The sequence below is a fragment of the Egretta garzetta genome, unplaced genomic scaffold (genome assembly GCF_000687185.1).
Source record: "Egretta garzetta isolate BGI_Z169 unplaced genomic scaffold, ASM68718v1 scaffold424, whole genome shotgun sequence".
NCBI classification, from domain to species: Eukaryota; Metazoa; Chordata; class Aves; order Pelecaniformes; family Ardeidae; genus Egretta; species Egretta garzetta.
The window spans coordinates 1,513,860-1,531,983 of record NW_009259489.1 but is presented as its reverse complement, the minus strand read 5'-3'; the positions used below and the strand labels follow the sequence as shown (position 1 = coordinate 1,531,983).

Here is an 18,124-nt window from a genome sequence, read left to right as displayed (position 1 = left end):
ATATATGTAAGGAAAAAGGATACAAAATGGTTTTAAAAGGACTACATTCAACACTGTCCTTATCCAACATTTACTCTTAAGTTATTAAAAAAAAAAATTGTTTGGCAAAGACTCTTCTTTAGGTGTAATTAGATGTAGAGAAATAATATGAAAGTAAACAGATACGCAATGCAGGAAATCACAGATACAATAGTGCTTTTATGTATTAAGTTCCTGTTTAATGCCTGTGACTGCAAGAGAACTGACATTCATTTTTAGATAGTGCTTTAACTGCAAATTACATATAAACCTGAAAGATTCCAGGAATAAAACACAAAAAGAAAAACAAAATCCTAAATTGTTCATTTTTGCCTCCTGTATGGTAATTTAAAAACTATTTTCTTAGTACTATATAAGCTAATTTTGCATGCATCCTTTCATGGGCCACTGATAAACTGAATTTCAAAAAAACCCAGTTATGAAAACAACTCTCCAGCAACGGAAGGGTAGAGGTAAGTGTCATCCATCAGAACTTTATTTTCAAGTAATTTTTAATCATTCTCATGAACGAAAAAGTTAAAAACAAAATCTTAATTCTTTGTGCTTCTGAAACATACTGGTATCTACACCAGTAGATATTTCAATCTTTCTTAGAATCTAAATAGGGTATTTCCATCATCTTAAAGTTTACACCTATTGCTTGGTTTACAGTAACTCCGATTAAAAACTCCTCTGCCTTTACATCCTGTTGAGAAACAAAAGCACAGTCTGTTCAATACTTGACAGCTTAATATCTGCTAATCATTTCACCCTGTTCCTTCCTTATGTGGTTACAAGGAAGTTTTTTGCTATTAATAGGAAAACTGAGCACAACTTCCAGTTCCTCAAGTCTTCCCTATAAAATTAGCACGATGTATTTAGATATAGCTAACAGAGACACTGAAAAGGACTAGAAAGATGCATTACTTTTTTTACTGTATTCACTAGAGAAGGTATACATGCCCTCTACTTCAGATTAATAAACTTCAGTGCTTGACATTGTGCTTACACGTTATTCATTACACATGGTATTTAGGAGTTCAGTTCTGTCATCTAATCTATGGTGCCTGTCTCCTCTGACCAAATCCATCACCTGCCTATAGCAAAGCACTGGATTGCATGGACACATGAAATCCATGGTTGCAACCTGTGAGTTAAAAGGAGAGTACAGTGAGGTTGCACTAAAGCACTCTTAGTGTCCATATAATTTTGTGACAGTGCACACTGCAGGGTCCTTACCGGGATTATTCAGGAAAGAAAGGAAAGGAATAATACAGATTCTCTTTTGCATCATTCTTGCATGCCTTCCATCTTTTTTTTGCTTTTTGCTATTGAGGGGAGGAAGGGAAGAGGGCAAAAGGGAAAGAGAAGAGGGTAGAAAGGAAAAAAAACCCAAATTCAGGAGTGGGTTTCTGTAATGAATAATAAGAAAAAAAATAAAGGAAGAATAAACCCTACACTCATGCTCCATATGAATCTTGTTTGAAGGAGAGTAAGGAACGACTCTTCCTCCAGAAAACTGATGTTAAAAGCTTAAACACCTCTCCTGTGATCATGCAGGAACTCTTAGAGAAATCATCTCGTCCAAACAGAGTAAAATCAAGGAAGCTCATCAGATATGGTACAGTGACACAAGACATCTGCACTGCTCGTTCTGGTCCCAAACCAGAGCTTCTCTCAGAGCCCATGGATATATCTCTGTCTACTGCACAACTAGCAGAAAACATTGGCACAGTCCTCTAAGCGCTTGGCTAAAAAAGTAAAACAAACCACATTTCGGTTCTGAATACTTCTACCCCTTCTGTAGGCACGACCTGAAAGAGCCACATAAGGTAAGTTACGAGGGCAATTGCACAGTTAATCTTGGGTTGATATGTTCTTAAGAGGAGAAACACCACCTCTGTTGTAAATTTATGAATGTGCAAACACTGGACTCTATCCTGCCAGGTCTCAAATTGACAAAGGCAGCATTAATCATTACCTAGGCTTCAGCACATGGGACTAGTCACATGAAAGTCAATCCCCATTCATAAATCTTCACTGTAAGAATACTTTATACACTCTCAGATGTATTTTTTTTTTCTGTGTATAAATCTAACATGCTTAATTTTTGTACGTGATAAATCTGGCACGGAAATCCATGAATGTTTCCACACAGTGATCTCTAATCATCCTGTGATATCCTTTATGGAGGCTGTCAGCAACGTCAAAGAACACATCTACATTTTTTAAGGTGAAACATAATAATGTAAGGATGTTTCTAAGCCTGCATTCTGAGATCAAGCCATTTATAACTATGTTGATGCAGTGAAACATCAGACATTTGCATCAAAATTTGAATCATGACAGCTTTTACTGCTCTGTAACTAAATAGTTTGTTTGATTTCCTTTTATCCTTCCATTATTATAGAATTATCTGTGGCGTGAAAAGAAACCTAGTATTTTTTTAGGGCAGAGAAAAGTTCTACTGCTGCAAGTATTCAGGCATGGATTTTAGGAAAATTGCAGTGCCTGAATGGTGATAGGGGTTGATATCAGCACATTAGTATTGCTACAGAAATAAGTCTAAGAATAACTCTTAAGGATGTAATATAGATATTCCTATATGTCACCATCTAAAATGAAAAAAAAAAAAAAAAGCCAACCCAAAACCAAATCCCCAAAATCCCAGGTCACTGTTTGAATTTTTCCTGCAATGCAAGAACACCTGGTGCTCTAATATGGGCTGAAGAGATTTCCACCGCAGAAATGAAACAGAATAATTCCCCGTATCTATCCTATAATCTGTTGTGTGCACCTTGCTTTTTCCCGAATGCACCTTTAATCTTCACGGGCTGTGCTTTCTGTAAGGCGGTGGTCTTTAACCTTTGTGGTAGACCTCTACATCTGTGGAGAACCCTTCAAAGGCTGTATTCCCTGGGCTCACCAAATGTGTAAAGCTCCCCAGAACTATAGCTTGTTGTGCTAGTGCTTGATTTACCAATAACTGCTCGTGAACCAATACTAAAAAATGTGAATTGATGGTGCTTTCCATCAGTGCCAGTAGTACAGAGAATATGAATGTGGTCTTGGACACACGTCCCTAACTAAAATTTGTTTCTTAAGATCACTGGCTTAGGCAGCCCAATGACCAGACCAATGAAAAACAGAAAAGAGAAGGGCTTTTATCTATATTCCTATTACTGCTTTTTACAGATAGCTGCAAATTTGTAATTGTTTTGTACCAATTATCTTGCACAAAGAGTATCACATCCACACTTCCCTCTACCAGTCTTTCAGCTGTGTGTATTTATAGAAAAAAATCAGATTGTATCTTACTTTCAAATCAACATCAAAGCAGCTATAAATGAAACAATAACAATGATGATGTTTAAATAATGAATTAAAAAAAATAAATGCAACTATAGCACTGTTTTTGTTACAAAACTACTGTAAATTGTACTTCGCTGCTAATATCCATGTTTTAGTTCAAAGACAAGGTCAGTTTAAAACATTTTGAGCCTTGTTTTTCCAAAAGTTCTTCCAAAAGTTGTGCAGATTTCTCCCTTGTTACTACCTGCCCCCACAAAATCTTGTGCAACGAGGATGGTTTCAACAGTCAAATTTTACAGAATGCCACCTCTGAACTTCTTCCAATAGTATAAATTTCCCAATAATGTGTTAATATTCAGTATTGTTATGCTGAAGAAGGGGCAACCAGAAATAGCAGTGACTTTCTAAATACCTTTTATGCACAAACGTCTTTCTCTGCATCGTGGATAAAAGCACATTAAAATTCTAAATAAACCAAGATACATAACGCCACCCCTAAAGAACATGGAAATATACCATGTTTCCCGAGCACATCCTCAGTCTAAAATGTGGCTATTTACTTCCTACGCTCCCCATTTTCTATCTCACCCTTACAGACCACAGGCTAAAGATAGATTTCACTCCCTTGCTCACAAAAGCCCAAACTCCTTTACTCTACAGGCCATGTACTAGAGTATTTTTGAGGCAAAGCACGCGATACAATCATTTGCTTCAGACACTTTCAGAGGGAGGGACCCAGGAGCAGATGACAACAAAGAGCTCCCCGCGCCACCAGCTTTGCTGCAGGACCTGCTCGGGCAGATATGTGACCAGACTGCAGAGATCGGGGTCAGCTGCTACTGATGGTTTACTTGAGTTCTGGCTTGGATTACACCCCTCCACAACACATGTTCTGATGACTGTGAAATGTCTCGGGTCCTGTGTGACGCTTTATTCAAGAAGGACACGTTGGCAAACCTTGTGACAGCTGAGAATAGGTCATTATTAGACAGAAGCACACCAGATCAGACTGGCAAGAGCCCCTCTAGAAAAAAGCCCCTGAACTCCCTTTGGACTATGGTCTATGTCACTCCACAGCATCATGGGCTCAAATGTCACACCTATGCTCCAGAGAATTAAAGCCTTTCTCTACACAGCAGTCCTACAAAAGGAAGCTGAAGCTTCCTTGCTTGCTGCAACAATCAATGATAATCTCATTGACAATGTAGATCACATCACATCCCCTTGGAAAAAATACCAATTTCTAAACAAAAAAAATACCAGTTTGCTGAAAGCGATGAAAATTATGACATGAAATAAATACAATACCTGTTTGTTGTTTTCATTGGTACAATGCAGCCTTTTGAGGGACACAAAGTGTCTTATTTTCCTAGCAACAGAAATAATCACTTGTTACCACATCAAATGGTGAAGAGAGAAGTGATGCGATACACTGCTATTTTCTAAAGTAGAGGTCTCCACGCCCTCATGAAACAAGATACAAAACCCAACACCAAACAGACGACTGGGCGTCAAGCACTCCTTCGGCCTTATGGCTATGTTTTTGTCCCAGGACACCTGGTCCTTTTGCTCCTTCAAGAATTCACCTGCACATCTGGGAGCAGAATTCGGCAATGTGCCCATACTATACTACAAAGGTGTGAGCACATAGAAGCATGCACACAACCAAGGGGATCGCCCAGCTGCTGATCCACCCATTTTGGGTACTGTAGAATAACTTCATAAGGAAACGCATGGTAACATGGACCTAAATGTCAGCTTGCAGGTATCCATAGCAGTAATACTATTAATTGTTATGACTTTACAGTTCTTTTAGCCACCATGTGATGACACCAAAATGGACAGACAGGTGAAGAATGTGGTCTTCTCAACTTTGCTTATTCTTTCCACTTTGCTTGAAGTCAGCAGTTATATCATCACCCTGCTACTAAAACCACAGAGGTTCATATCAAACTTACAGATGGGGAAGGCCTTAAAAACCAGAAAGCAATTATGTTCTGGACAAGTTAGTTACCCTCCTTGACCAATCACAGGTGTTATCTTCACATGCTGCTGGATACTGTCTCCCGATTTTCTTCTTGCATAGTAAACTCCTTGCCATTCCTACGACAATGCACACAACAGAGACAGCATCTAAGAATACCTAACTTGCGGTCAAATATTCATTTATTATTACATAGTCCTCACATAGTAAATAATTACATATTATTTCATGGTTGCATTTTTTTTAAATAGTGTAAAATTTATTAATACAGAATAGCACCTTTAATAGGCATTTACTAACATAAGGACAGTGTAAATATGTCTCTCTTGTGAGAGAGTATAAATTTTTACAAAGAATTTTAGGAATCATCTACTTTGAGGAGTTACAAACATCCTTGCTAGGTACCACCATCAGCAGTGGTGTCTACAACACATCCAGAGAATATCTCCCTTGGGAGCAGCAGAGCCAAACCCTGTGCTGAGCACCATTCCGCTTCGAAGCTGTCAGACAGTGTTATGTATGCTAATTTTCAGAAGCCCTTGACCTAAGCATGTCCTTCAACTAACCTCAGGTAACCAACAGCCTATTCTCACTCCATGCCTATTTTCCCATGGCCATGGATATCTGAGGCACTTTAGATCAGCAAAAGGAAGAAACAATTTCTTCATGGCATCTTTTACCCTGTTCTCCCATGCAAATGTCCATTTCTCTGACCAGCCACTAACTTTCCCTCCATCCCCACTGCTACAGGAGAGCATCAAGAGGACTGCAGGCTAACCAAGAGCCATATATGCACCATCCTTAAGCAGTCCACTGATGCAGAGATAAAAGATATCCTCTGGTATGGACTGGAGAAGAAAGGAAGATAAAGCAGAAGGCTTCTCTCTTCTTACCACCTCAAAGAAGAAAGATTTTAAGGAGGGAAGTACTTGGCAGCAGACTAGGATGAAGCTGGAGAATGGGTGGAAGGTACCTCCTCTGCCACAGACAAAGATGGACAGGTGCAGAAGACACACAGGGCCTTTCAGCAGGCATTGCTAGCAGCTGGGCAGCCTATATATATGAGGAGGAGCAAAGCAAGAGTGGCCTGCAGGTACTGCTAACAAACCAAGGTGAACTTGCAAAGAACTCCAGACAGTGACCCCTAAACCTCAGATTGTTTGCTGGAGGTGACTCAAAGGTTCAAGAACTCCCCAAAGTTCATGAAGCAGAGGGCGAGACAGGGAAGGGTGAGAGGTGCTTCTGCAACCCATGGGAGAAGGGGTAAGAGAACGTTGCATGTACTAGGGGAACATATCACCATGAACATACAGTGCTTTTGTGGCCTGTCCACCACCACGACAGGGGTTTGCAGTGCACTGCAGATATTCTAACTACAGTTAGAAAAACAAACCCCCCTGGGTGCTGATATATTTTGGTCACGACTGATTATACCGCATAGTGCTTAAAGCATGCAGTCAATGAAGGCTCTGCAGTTATGACAGAACAGTCAAACCTTTTGGTTGGATGATGGACCCACCTGAGAGGCTGATGGAGGGACAAATTGTTATGTGCCAACTAACAAAAGCTCCATGGGCTTTAAGCAAAACAGAAACACAGAAAATGCTCTTATATTGATCTTAAGCCAACAGGTCGGTAGAGAAGTTCAGTCAGATCCTAAAAGCAAAGCTAAAGAAATCCGTGGTCCCCTGCCTGAGGCATGGGCTGTTGTGTTCCTAAGACATCTGAGGAGCCGAATTCTGGTCTTATTTGTGCACTCATCAAAACCACATCTTGTGTTCTTAAATCTAGAGTATTAAAAGTAAAGCAGGGTAGAAATCTAAGGCAATTTTGCATGAGTTTATTTCATTTGCTTACCTTTCCTTTTTTAATAAATGTGTTGATAGTGTCTAAAAGATCTGCACAGTTTTTATCGCTTTTTGGTAGTTCAGTAAGTTCCTTGCCAATAAGCTCTCCCTTGTGATACCCCATCATCCGTTCAAAGGCTGGATTGACATACTGTTAAAAGAGAAGGGCTTTAGGATAATATGAAAAAGAACATACTTGAAGGATAATAACTCGCATATAACTATCAAAGTGTGACAAGTTATATATCTAAAGCCATAACCGCACATCCCTTACAATTCAGTGTTTTTCATATAAAAATACTATGTAAGGGTGAAACATTTTATTCAAGTAAGGAGCTGAACAGAAAAGGCGATACGTAAGCTGTTATAAGAAGGCACAGAAAGAGAACAAAACTCTTTACTGTATGGGTTATCTAGTTCTGCTACAGATTTCATACTGGTTTTACCATAAGAGACATTACTGAGAATTATCATCTAAATAAAGTTACTGAAGGGTAGTCTTAAAAATTCAGCAGGCATCCACGTGCAGCATCCAGAAATAAGGCAGTTCATTGCACAGGGCTTTCTAATGGGCAACAAACCTAAAATATTGAAATAAAACAGAAACTACAGAGCAAAGATATCTTTGGGGTTCCTCTCTCCAAGTTCTACAAAATAGTTAACTTTTTTCCCCTACCTGAATGACATGATCTTCACTGGTTATTTCTATAGCTTCCTGACAATGGTCTAATGCCATAAACACTGCATTACAAGCCCTGAAATTAGCAAATGAGTCACATTAGTTTTATCATTAGAACATTTTGCTCACTATAAATACATTATTATATCGTACTTATCAGTAGATGAATCACAAAGTAGCATGTTGTTTTGACTAAACTATGTCACCATCTCCATTATGACTTTTTTCAGGAAATTCAGCTTCAGCCATCCATACTGTTAATGTGGTTTTACTGCAGATCACATTGTAAAGTTGTTCATGGGCACTGCAACATCTTAACAGTATACGTCTTCCTCCAAACATGCTCTAGACAGCATGAACTAACAATTAGCAGTAAAAATAACAAATGGCTGTTACATCAGAATAGAAAATTTTGTGATCATTAAAGATAGGGAACACAGAAATCACCCCAGCAGAAGTATACAAAGTTTTCAATAGAGCAAATAGATTGGCACTACCAAAGAAGTGGTAATACAATGTAATTAAAGGAAACAATTTAAGCTATCTCAAAGTCCTAGTCAGAAAAATATCGTTTTTCCTACTTCCAAATAATAATTCAGTGACTTGATTTCCATATATCCTGATCTTTTTTAAGGACCAAAATGATTTTTGTTTCCCATTATTTTCAGGGCTATGCCTGAACTAGTGCAGGAAAACAGAAGTTTTACCTTCTTGCTACAAAATTTAAGTTGCTTAAATTATAATTTACCCAGGATGTGATTAACATGAATATAGGCTCCTAATATTAGAAAGACAAGAATATATATATAGATATATAGAGAGTGCATACTAAAAGAAACAGCACAGGCATACTTGCTTTGATAGATGTCAGTACTTCATCTTTGATTTGGACTAAACACAAACTAATTATCTTCTATGTACCTCTCATTGCAGGGAACATAAATGCACCATGCATAAACATTCTTGTATACAGTTACTACCTAAAAGGAACATCTTGCTCCCAGACTGCATAGTGGGGTTTGAATTAATACCAATCAGTAAAGAATTAGGAAATACAGGATATTGCTAGTTCTGCTCATCACGGAAGTACCAAGTAACAAATAGGATACACAAAGAGAAATACACAGAGATGTAGACACACAGCCAAGTGGGTGAAGATTTGTAGGAAACAGCATTGTATATGGAAGACAACAGCAGTATTTCAGCTCATACAATAAAAGGAGCTCCCAATGTAATTTTACAAGTGATTTTCTAGAAGTCCAAGACAGCTTCAAAGTGTGATTTTGTGCTGTGTGAAACAACTGATTTATCTCAGTGACAGATACCCATCTGGTATATCAGATGCTAACAAATGTCTTACATACATTTTCTTGCAAGAAAACACATATCTATATTTGCACTTTTCAAAACTTACTTTTTTGCATTTGATCTGGCAAGCAAGCCAGCACCATTACAGGTTTAAATGGTCCACATATCCTCTTAGATTAATACACACCTCCCACAGACGTCCAACACAGCTTCAAATCAGAAGCAGCTACACAGAGAAGCAGAGTCCCCACTTGGAATGGAAAGACGCTTCTGACCACTGACATGACATAATATACTGCTTTCTTGGGCTGGTCCTACTTTGTCACCATGTTTCTCTGGTATCTGAATACCTGAAACATCCTGGTTTTAATTCCCTTGACTAACTTTCTGAAAATATTTTTTTTTCTTTCACTTGTACAAAGCTGTATAGAAGACCTACTGAGACAGCAAACAGATTTGAGACCCAGTGGGATAGACATACAGTGCAACTCTTTTTTCCCTGCTTCGTTAAACCACATGGATGAAAGCAAATTATAACCAAATAGCATTACGAAACACTAGTTCTGCTTAGTTTTAAATGACAGATTAATTTAGAGCACCTGCCTAATCAGGCAGAGGTAGGGGGAGATCCTCTGTTGCAAGACATCAGCTTCTCCAAGTTACAAATATGCTTTTTCAGGAAGTTTATCTTTTGAAAGGCTGCTTTGTGCTCCCAGATGTTAGTGCAAATGTTGCTTATAAGCATTACTTGTGCTTGTTACATGACAAGGAGTAGTTAACTATTTAACTATCCTGGGCCTACATCTATTAAACTCTTTAAACAACGGAACTGTTCTGGGACTGCATCTGGCAGAAGCAGTAGCAAACCCCAAAATACTGCCATTGTTTTTCATACTATTTTGCGATGCTGCCAAAGGTTCCCAAAACAGTCCTGTTCAGAGGTGATGTGAACATATATTTGCACACATAAATGTATATAATGTGTATTATCAATATATAAAAGACATGATAACATAAAATACATTTTATATAATATTGTAATTTACATAAATTAAAAGGAAGTAGGCTCACAGTTTATGTAACTATATTCAAGTGAGCAAAAGCAAGCAGAATTACAAGTGGGTGTATACTGCTGTTTCCACAAACAATATGAATGAAAGAACTGCCAGTGGATGAGATCCCACTGGGGACTGACATTGCTTCCTTCCAATTTTAATGAATTTTAAGATTTTTTTGGTGATGGCTACAAATAAACTTGCAGGAAAATATGGTAGCCAATATGAATCATGCTCACTGTGTTGGAGTTTTAATGATCTGCATTCATAACTGATACTACTCATGTAGAGATGCTCAAACTGCATTTGCAACTTGTTCTTGAAATGAAACATAAGCTACAAGAATTGTGTGTATGAATGACAGCTTAATATTTCTGTATAAAACTGATGTTTCTGATCTATGCTGATTTAATTCAGAAGCCACTCACTTCATGTTGCATCTACAACTGAACAACAACCCAAGTCAGGACCACCGTAACACCTAATTAACTTCTAAAATTTCACAGCTGCTTTATTTTCCTGCCAAGTTTTGGAAAACACCTGTTAAAAATTGTGTGAGCCCAATTTCTGTTGGTTTTATTTTCCCCTGAAAATTTTGCTGCAATTGCATTCTGCCAGCACAAACACATAGTCACTTGAACATGAAGTCACTTTGGGATTGGTTTGCAAAGAAAATCTTAGAAAAATCTGCTTCTTAAACACTGAAACCCGTGGAAAAGTGTTAGTTTTTTCTGTAGATGGAACTGGAATTTATTTATGACACCCAGGGAACTACACCTTCTCTGCCTGACACTCAACTTCAAGGGCTTTTTTTTTTTTCCACATACTTTTATTTCAAACATATTTACATGCATATATAATGACCTGTATTAAATATGAAATTAGTCACATTAAAGAAGAAATAATAAAGGAATGAAAGTAATTTAATTTCTCACTAAGATAAAAACCTGTCCACCAAGTTCTGCCCAAGCAAGAAAATAAAATCTCTTGGTATGAAGGGCCAGATCAAGATTGCTTTCAGCTCAAGATATCAAATATGAAATCTCACACATACAAGAACAAGAATGACTTTGTGAAGTTTTGCCATCACGTAAATTTGCAGCCCATAAACTTTAAACACAAGATAGCATTTTTAAAATGCTACCCTTGCAATTAAACAAGCTGAAGGATCTTGCCCTGACTGGAATGCTGGTAGTAATGGCTGCTAGAACGTTGCCAAATTCAATATGGGCACCTCATGACATATGAGACACAAGCAAGCATCAGAATAAAGGACATGTACTGCTTTTTGCATTAAGGAAAGCCATCATTTAAACCACCAGTGAATGAAACATACACAGACCAAGCTTTCTCAGGTTACCAGTTACTAAGGCAATTACTTTTGTCCTTTACAAAATAACAGAAGAAGGAAATAAGTATATTAGTTAACATACAGATGCAAAGCACATATATGTGTAGCTGGGAAGAAGCAGAAAGTAACCTGATACAATTACGTAGACCAAGTGGTTGATGTTTGCAGTATCTTACACTTCTACATACCGTAATTTGAACTGAGATCGCACTTCCCCATGTTCTATTTGAACCAGTTCATTGTAACAAGCAGTTATGCTGCTATTCTCCATGAATTGCTGGAAGACAAATCAAGAGCGCATGAAATAGATTGGAATGGATTTAAACTGTTATTTCTGTTCCTGCATCTAAAACTCTAACCTTATAGAGCTGGCACGAGTCCAGCAAAGGGCCACGAAGGTGATTAAGCACCTCTCCTGTGAGGAAAGGCTGAGAGAGCTGGGACTGCTCAGCCTGGAGAAGAGAAGGCTCAGGGGGGATCTCATCAAGGTATATAACTATCTGAAGGAAGAGCATAGGAAGACAGAGCCAGCCTTTTTCCTGTGGTGCCCAGTGGACCACAGGCAATGGGCATAAATGAATGCAGAAGGTTCCCTCTGAACATCAGGAAACACTTTTTTTACTGTGAGGGTGACTGAGCACTGGCACAGGTTGCCCAGGAATGTTGCGGAGTCTCCATCCTTGGAGATCTTCAAAAGTTGTGTGGGCGTGGTTCTGGACAACCTGCTTTAGATGGCCCTGCTTGAGTAGGGAGGTTGGGCAAGATGACCTCCAAAGGTCCCTTCCAACCTCAACCATTCTGTGATTCTGTAGAGATAAAAAGCTTTAGTTGTACCTTTTTTGTTCAGTAATCATCTTTTCCCCAGGAATGATTTTCTAGTTCTTAAGTCAACATGGCTATCTAAATACAAAGCAAGTATAAAAATATGCTAAAACCTCAACTGTGAATTTTCCCATTTGGTTTTAGCAACCCAGTTAGAAACAGACAATCTACAAAAACCCAAACACAGTCTCACACGAAACCAGTATTGCCTTGATGTTTCATTTTGAACATCTATTATTAATTCAGAATGGAAATGGAATACCTTAGAGACATACTGCATTCATGTTAAAAAAAGAATTAAAAAATTGATATTGGCATTTAATTCATTTTTCAAGCAGAAATTGCAGCTGAAGCACAGAAGGTGAAGTAACTGCTCCAAGTAATCTCACTGAGCTGTCACTGAGTTCAGAAGTGCAGAAAAGTGTATAAACTAAGGAGCCTGGCTGATGACAATTGACAAACATTTATATACTCCAGACTGGAGAGAATGTCCGCTCTTTGTTTGTCAAAGGTAGTAAGCTGAAAGGTCTTGTGCTTGGTCCTGATGAAATCAAAACTTCATGTTGATACAAAAGTAGATTCTCTGACTTCAGTTGAAGTTTACTGCTCGTCAGTGAACTTCTGTAACGAGCTAAATCACTCCTTTAGAAATACATGCACCAACTCCACTTTTCACAGAAAAGACCCTGTGTTGTCACTAGTTCTCACAGCACAGCTGCATGCAGTCACGAGGCAGCACTCAAGACTCTCGGGAACAAAGAATGTTTTTTAAGAAACCTACACTTCTCTTCTGTATGAAAAATTGTGGCTTATTCCCAAGTTGCCAGCAAAATGTAAAAAAGTAAAATTAAAAATAACTGTTGACATGGGTCTGCTTCATTTCTTAATGTTAAGATCTTAAAGTATTTCTGTAACTCTCACTTCACACACTAAACGAATGCATGGTAAACCAGAAGGCACAATATCAAGCTGGCAGAAGCAAAGGTGCAAATGGTGTCATCTTTTTGCATAACAAACAGCCTGCAAACAAACTTGCCTTCTACAGCGCTGTAGATGTAGATTTTCAGTTTTAGGGTGCTCTTTTAAATATTTGAATATGCTCATGCTAAATTTAAAACAACATAAAACCAAATTTATCAAGAATACAGAATTTAAGAATGACGGCAACCTATTTTACAAACTGAACTTACTAGAACATACAAAGCTCTTTATAAACTGAATTTTAAAGTAGTGCTGTTTACTGACAAAATTTAACCACTCCTGTTTACTGACAAAAATCAACCACTATCTCAGCACAATTCTTTGGCTAAGAACCAAGAACTGCAGCTTGTTGAAGTGCGAAACCTGCTCTTAACTGTTGTATAGTCTTCTGCAGATGCACAGAATCTCTTTACTTACGTTTATAGTACTAATGCAATTAATTCACTGGCTCACTCAAAGCTAAGAAATCAACCAGGACCTGAAGAAAAGCAGGAAACATTTACTTTTTCTAATCTGTGCATCTAAATGAGGCTCAAGAAGATGAAGATCTAGTAACTCTCAAATATTAGAAGGCAGACAACAATACTTTCTTTTAAATAAGTAAGGTTAGTATTTATACAGTACATATTGACTAGGGGCTTCAACCATCCCAGAACCCACAGGAAAAGTAGCACAATGAGCTGTAGGCAATCCAGGAGACTCCTGGAGTGTATTGAGAGTAACTTCTTAAGTCAGGTAATAGGCAGTCCTACCAGAGGGGTTGTGATACTGGACACGATGGTCACCAATGCAAGTGAGCTAATTGGTGATGTCAAGACTGGAAGGCAGCCTGGGCTGCAGTGATCATGCGTTGGTGGAGTTTGCAGTCCTGAGGGATATGGGTCAGGTGAAGAGTAAAGTCAGGACCTTGCATTTCAGGAAAGCAAAACTCCAGCTCTTCAAGGAGCTGGTCAATAGGACCCACGGAGAAGCTGCCCTCAGGGACAAGGGAGCAGAACAGAGCTGGCAGATCTTTAAGGATGCTTTCCATAAAATGTGAGAGCTCTTGATCCCCAGGCGTAAGAAATCAGGGAAGGACAGCAAGAGACTGGCATGGCCAAGTTGAGACCTGCTGCTCAAACTAAAGGGCAAGAAGGAAATGCACAGGCAGTGGAAGCAAGGACAAGTATCCTGGGAAGAGTGTAGGGATGCTGCCTGGTTGTGTAGGGATGGGGTCTGGAAGGCCATGGCATGGCTGGAGCTGAACTTCACAAGGGATGCAGAGAATAAGGGGCTTCCATAGGTATGTCAGCCAGAAAAGGAAGGCCAAAGAAAGTGTACCCCCCCTGACAAACATGACTGGCAAACTGGTAACAACAGACAAGAAGGCTGAGGTACTCAACAACTTTTTCACCTCAGTCTTCACTAGCAATCTCTAGCCCCACCTCTCGAGTGGATGGATCACAGGACAGGGACTGGGGGAGCAAAGTCCCTCCCACTGTAAGGGAAGATCAGGTTTGAGACTACCTGAGGAACCTGAACTTCCATAAGTCTATGGGACCTGATGAGATGTATCCCAGAGTCCTGAGGGAATTGGCTGATGTAGTTGCCAAGCCATTCTTCACGATATTTGAAAAGTCATAGCAGTCAGGTTAACTCCCTGGTGACTGCAAAAAGGGAAACATTGCACCCATTTTTAAAAAGGATCATAGGAGCTACCGACCTGTCAGCCTCACCTCTGTGCCTGGAAAGATCATGGAACAGATCTTCCTAGAAACTACGCTAAGTCAGATGGAGGACAGGGGGGTGATTCGTGACAGCCAGCATAGCTCCACCAAGGGCAAGTCCCGCCTGAACAACCTAATGGCCTTCTACGATGGAGTGACTACATCAAAGGACAAGGGAAGAGCCATGGATGTCATCTATCTGGATTTCTGTAAGGCCTTTGACACAGTTCCCCACAACATCCTTCTCTCTAAATTGGAGAGAGATGGATTTGATGGATGGACTGTTCTGTGGATGAGGAATTGGTTGGATGATCACATCTATACGGTAGTGGTCAACAGCTTAGTGTCCAGGTGGAGATCAGTGTCAAGTGGTGACCCTCAAGGGTCTGTACTGGGACCAGTGTAGTTTAGTATCTTCATCAATGACACAGACAGTGGGATTGAGCACACCCTCAGCAAGTTTTCAGAGGACACCAAGCCGAGTGGTGTGGTTGACATGCCTGAAGAATGGGATGTCATCCAGAGGGACCTGGACAAGCTCAAGAAGTGGGCCCATGTGAACCTCATGAGGTTCAACAAGGCCAAGTGCAAGGTCCTGCACCTGGGTCAGGGCAACCCCTGGTATCTATAGCTGCTGGGGGATGAAGGGATTGAGAGCAGCCCTAAGGAGAAGGACTTGGGGGTACTGGTGGATGAAAAACTGAATATGAGCTGGCAACGTGTGCTTGCAGACAAGAAAACCAGTTGTACCCTCAGCTGCATCAAAAAAAGTGTGGCCAGCACATCGAAGGAGGTGATTCTGCTCCTCTGCTCTGCTGAGACCCCACATGGAATACTGTGTTCAGCTCTGGGGCTTCCAGCATAAGAAAGACATAGACCTGCTTGAGTGGGTCCAGAGGAAGCCACAAGATGATCAGGGGGCTGGAACACCTCTCCTACAGGGATACGCTGAGAGAGTTGGGGTTGTTCAGCCTGCAGAAGAGAAGGTTCCAGGGAGACCTGATTGTGGCCTTTCAGTACTTAAGAGTGGCTTATAAGAAAGACGGGGACAGACTTTTTAGTGGGGCCAGCTGTGACGGGACAAGGGGTAATGGTTTTACAGAGGGTAGATTCAGACTGGATAGAAGGAAGAAATTTTTTGTGATGAGCATGGTGAGACACTGGAACAGGTTGTCCAGAGAGGTGGCAGATGCCCCATCCCCGGAAACATTCTGAACAACCAGATCCAGTTGAAGATGTCCCTGTTCATTGCAGGAGGGGTGGACTAGATGAACTTTAAAGGTCCCTTCCAACCCAAACCATTGCATGATTCTATGATTTAACTAAATATACTCTTAGATTACATTTTACTTCATTATAATTTTATTCCACTATTGTCCTCTACAGAACTTGACCCAAGCCACAGGAGTCTTCAGCTAGTAGGAACACATCATTCTTCTTGCATAGCAAGAAGTACTAGGTTTAATATTAAAGAGTTATTTTGTTGCAAGCCAGAAAGTTTTAATAGTAACCGGTCAATGAAAATCAACATTTGTTTAGGAAAAGAACTAAAGTTCAAAATACAAGATAAGACTGTAATTGAGTAACTGCAAACATTAAGGTCCCCTGTGTGCTAATTTAAGTCATAGTTAAAAATCAGTCAGGAAGCCAAATGACTTATTTAAATTAGTCCATCCTAAGTAGGCCATCACTATTAGATTTATGAGGCTGAGAGGAAAAAAAAATCACTATAATAAATGCACTGCATTAACAACACCATCAATATACAAACACAAAAGCTGTTAATGACACAGAAAAAAAAATCAGAACATGTAATAAAACAGGCTTTCTTGAGAAGGAGGAAGAAAAAAACCAGAAAAAACTCAGTATTAAAAAAATTCCAAAGGAATTTATAAAATGAACTGAAAAGAATCCTGAAATATCTCTATTCATAAGATCTTTTAGTGATCATAGTGATCCAGATCTGGATAGTGATCAATCATCACTGATTTCATTAGAAAACATGAAAAGTGATTTCCTTAGGATTACGTACAATATAACTTATAGGTACATATAAATATAGAAAGATATTACTCTAGCATAAGTACCTATGAAGGCAACAGAATATTTTAAAGTGAAATAATCAGCTATTCATTGTATGAAAAAAAAATTATGGTTATTGTCAAGAGTATCCCCCAAAAAGATTAAAGGAGTTCTGAATCTTTAGATCCAAACCTGATGTAAAAAGTCTGGTTTTGTCTTCAAAACTCTAGAAAAAAGTGACAGACTAATTGTCTAGACGTTCAGACTCTTTACTAATCAAGTTGGAGATGTATTTAGAAGACAAGCCACCACCAGGCAGAGCTATTGCACTCAGCGTTGTCAAGGGAAGAGGAGGAAGAAGATGAGCAAAAATAGGACAAATGCTGATATGAGGAATAGTGATAATGCAAAATAAAGCTACCAGAAAGGCTGGATTGTAAAACCTAAAAATAGTGAAGAGAAATTTATAACTTGAACAGATATGATTTCCCAAACGTGAATTTCATTTTGCTCCTGAGGAAGAGATTCCCTGCAAATACTATCTCTCTATTTGAGGAAAGGTATTTTAAAATCTTTGTGTATATGTGTGTGTGTGGTTTTTTGTGTTAATGGATTTAGTCCTTACTGATCCCCATCCAAAAGAAATAATTCCGATGTCCTCCCCACTGCAAAAATCTTTGATCTTTGACATCAGATATATTTTAAAGGCTTGAAAATAGTATCAATAGGGAACTAGTATATTATACAAACTCTCTGATAAATTTAGGACAGCTAGAGGGAACGGTTAGAGCAGCTGTCAGGTGCAAACAGATTTTACTTTCCTAGGCAGACAATGTGCCCACGGAGATGTGCCTCAGAGCCGCGCAGTGTCTCCTCTGGCTCCTCTCAGTACTAGAACTACATTTATAATCTAGCCCACAAAATATATTGCCCTGTGTTGTTTTTAAATGAAACACCAGACTTGAAAAGAAATAAATATTTCTGTGAAAGATTTTTTTTTTTTTTTTTTTGGGGGAGGGGGGGGGGGGGAAAACTACAC

General features: G+C 39.2%; 1 protein-coding gene across 5 annotated transcripts in view; it reads right to left on the bottom strand.

Moving 5' to 3' along the window:
- The window catches only part of PDE8B (phosphodiesterase 8B), a 46,243-nt gene that overhangs the window by 19,688 nt on the left and 8,431 nt on the right, over window positions 1-18,124 (bottom strand). For 2 of the 5 annotated variants that reach the window (XM_035892832.1, XM_035892829.1), the window contains exons 5-9: window positions 11,743-11,831; window positions 7,838-7,916; window positions 7,172-7,312; window positions 5,345-5,433; window positions 4,639-4,699 (exon numbers count right to left, since the gene is read on the bottom strand). In XM_035892832.1, the coding sequence (XP_035748725.1) occupies window positions 4,639-4,699; window positions 5,345-5,433; window positions 7,172-7,312; window positions 7,838-7,916; window positions 11,743-11,831 (459 nt within the window). The remainder of the gene's footprint in view (window positions 1-4,638; window positions 4,700-5,344; window positions 5,434-7,171; window positions 7,313-7,837; window positions 7,917-11,742; window positions 11,832-18,124) is intronic. The other 3 variants (XM_035892830.1, XM_035892831.1, XM_035892833.1) reach the window with 3 other exon arrangements.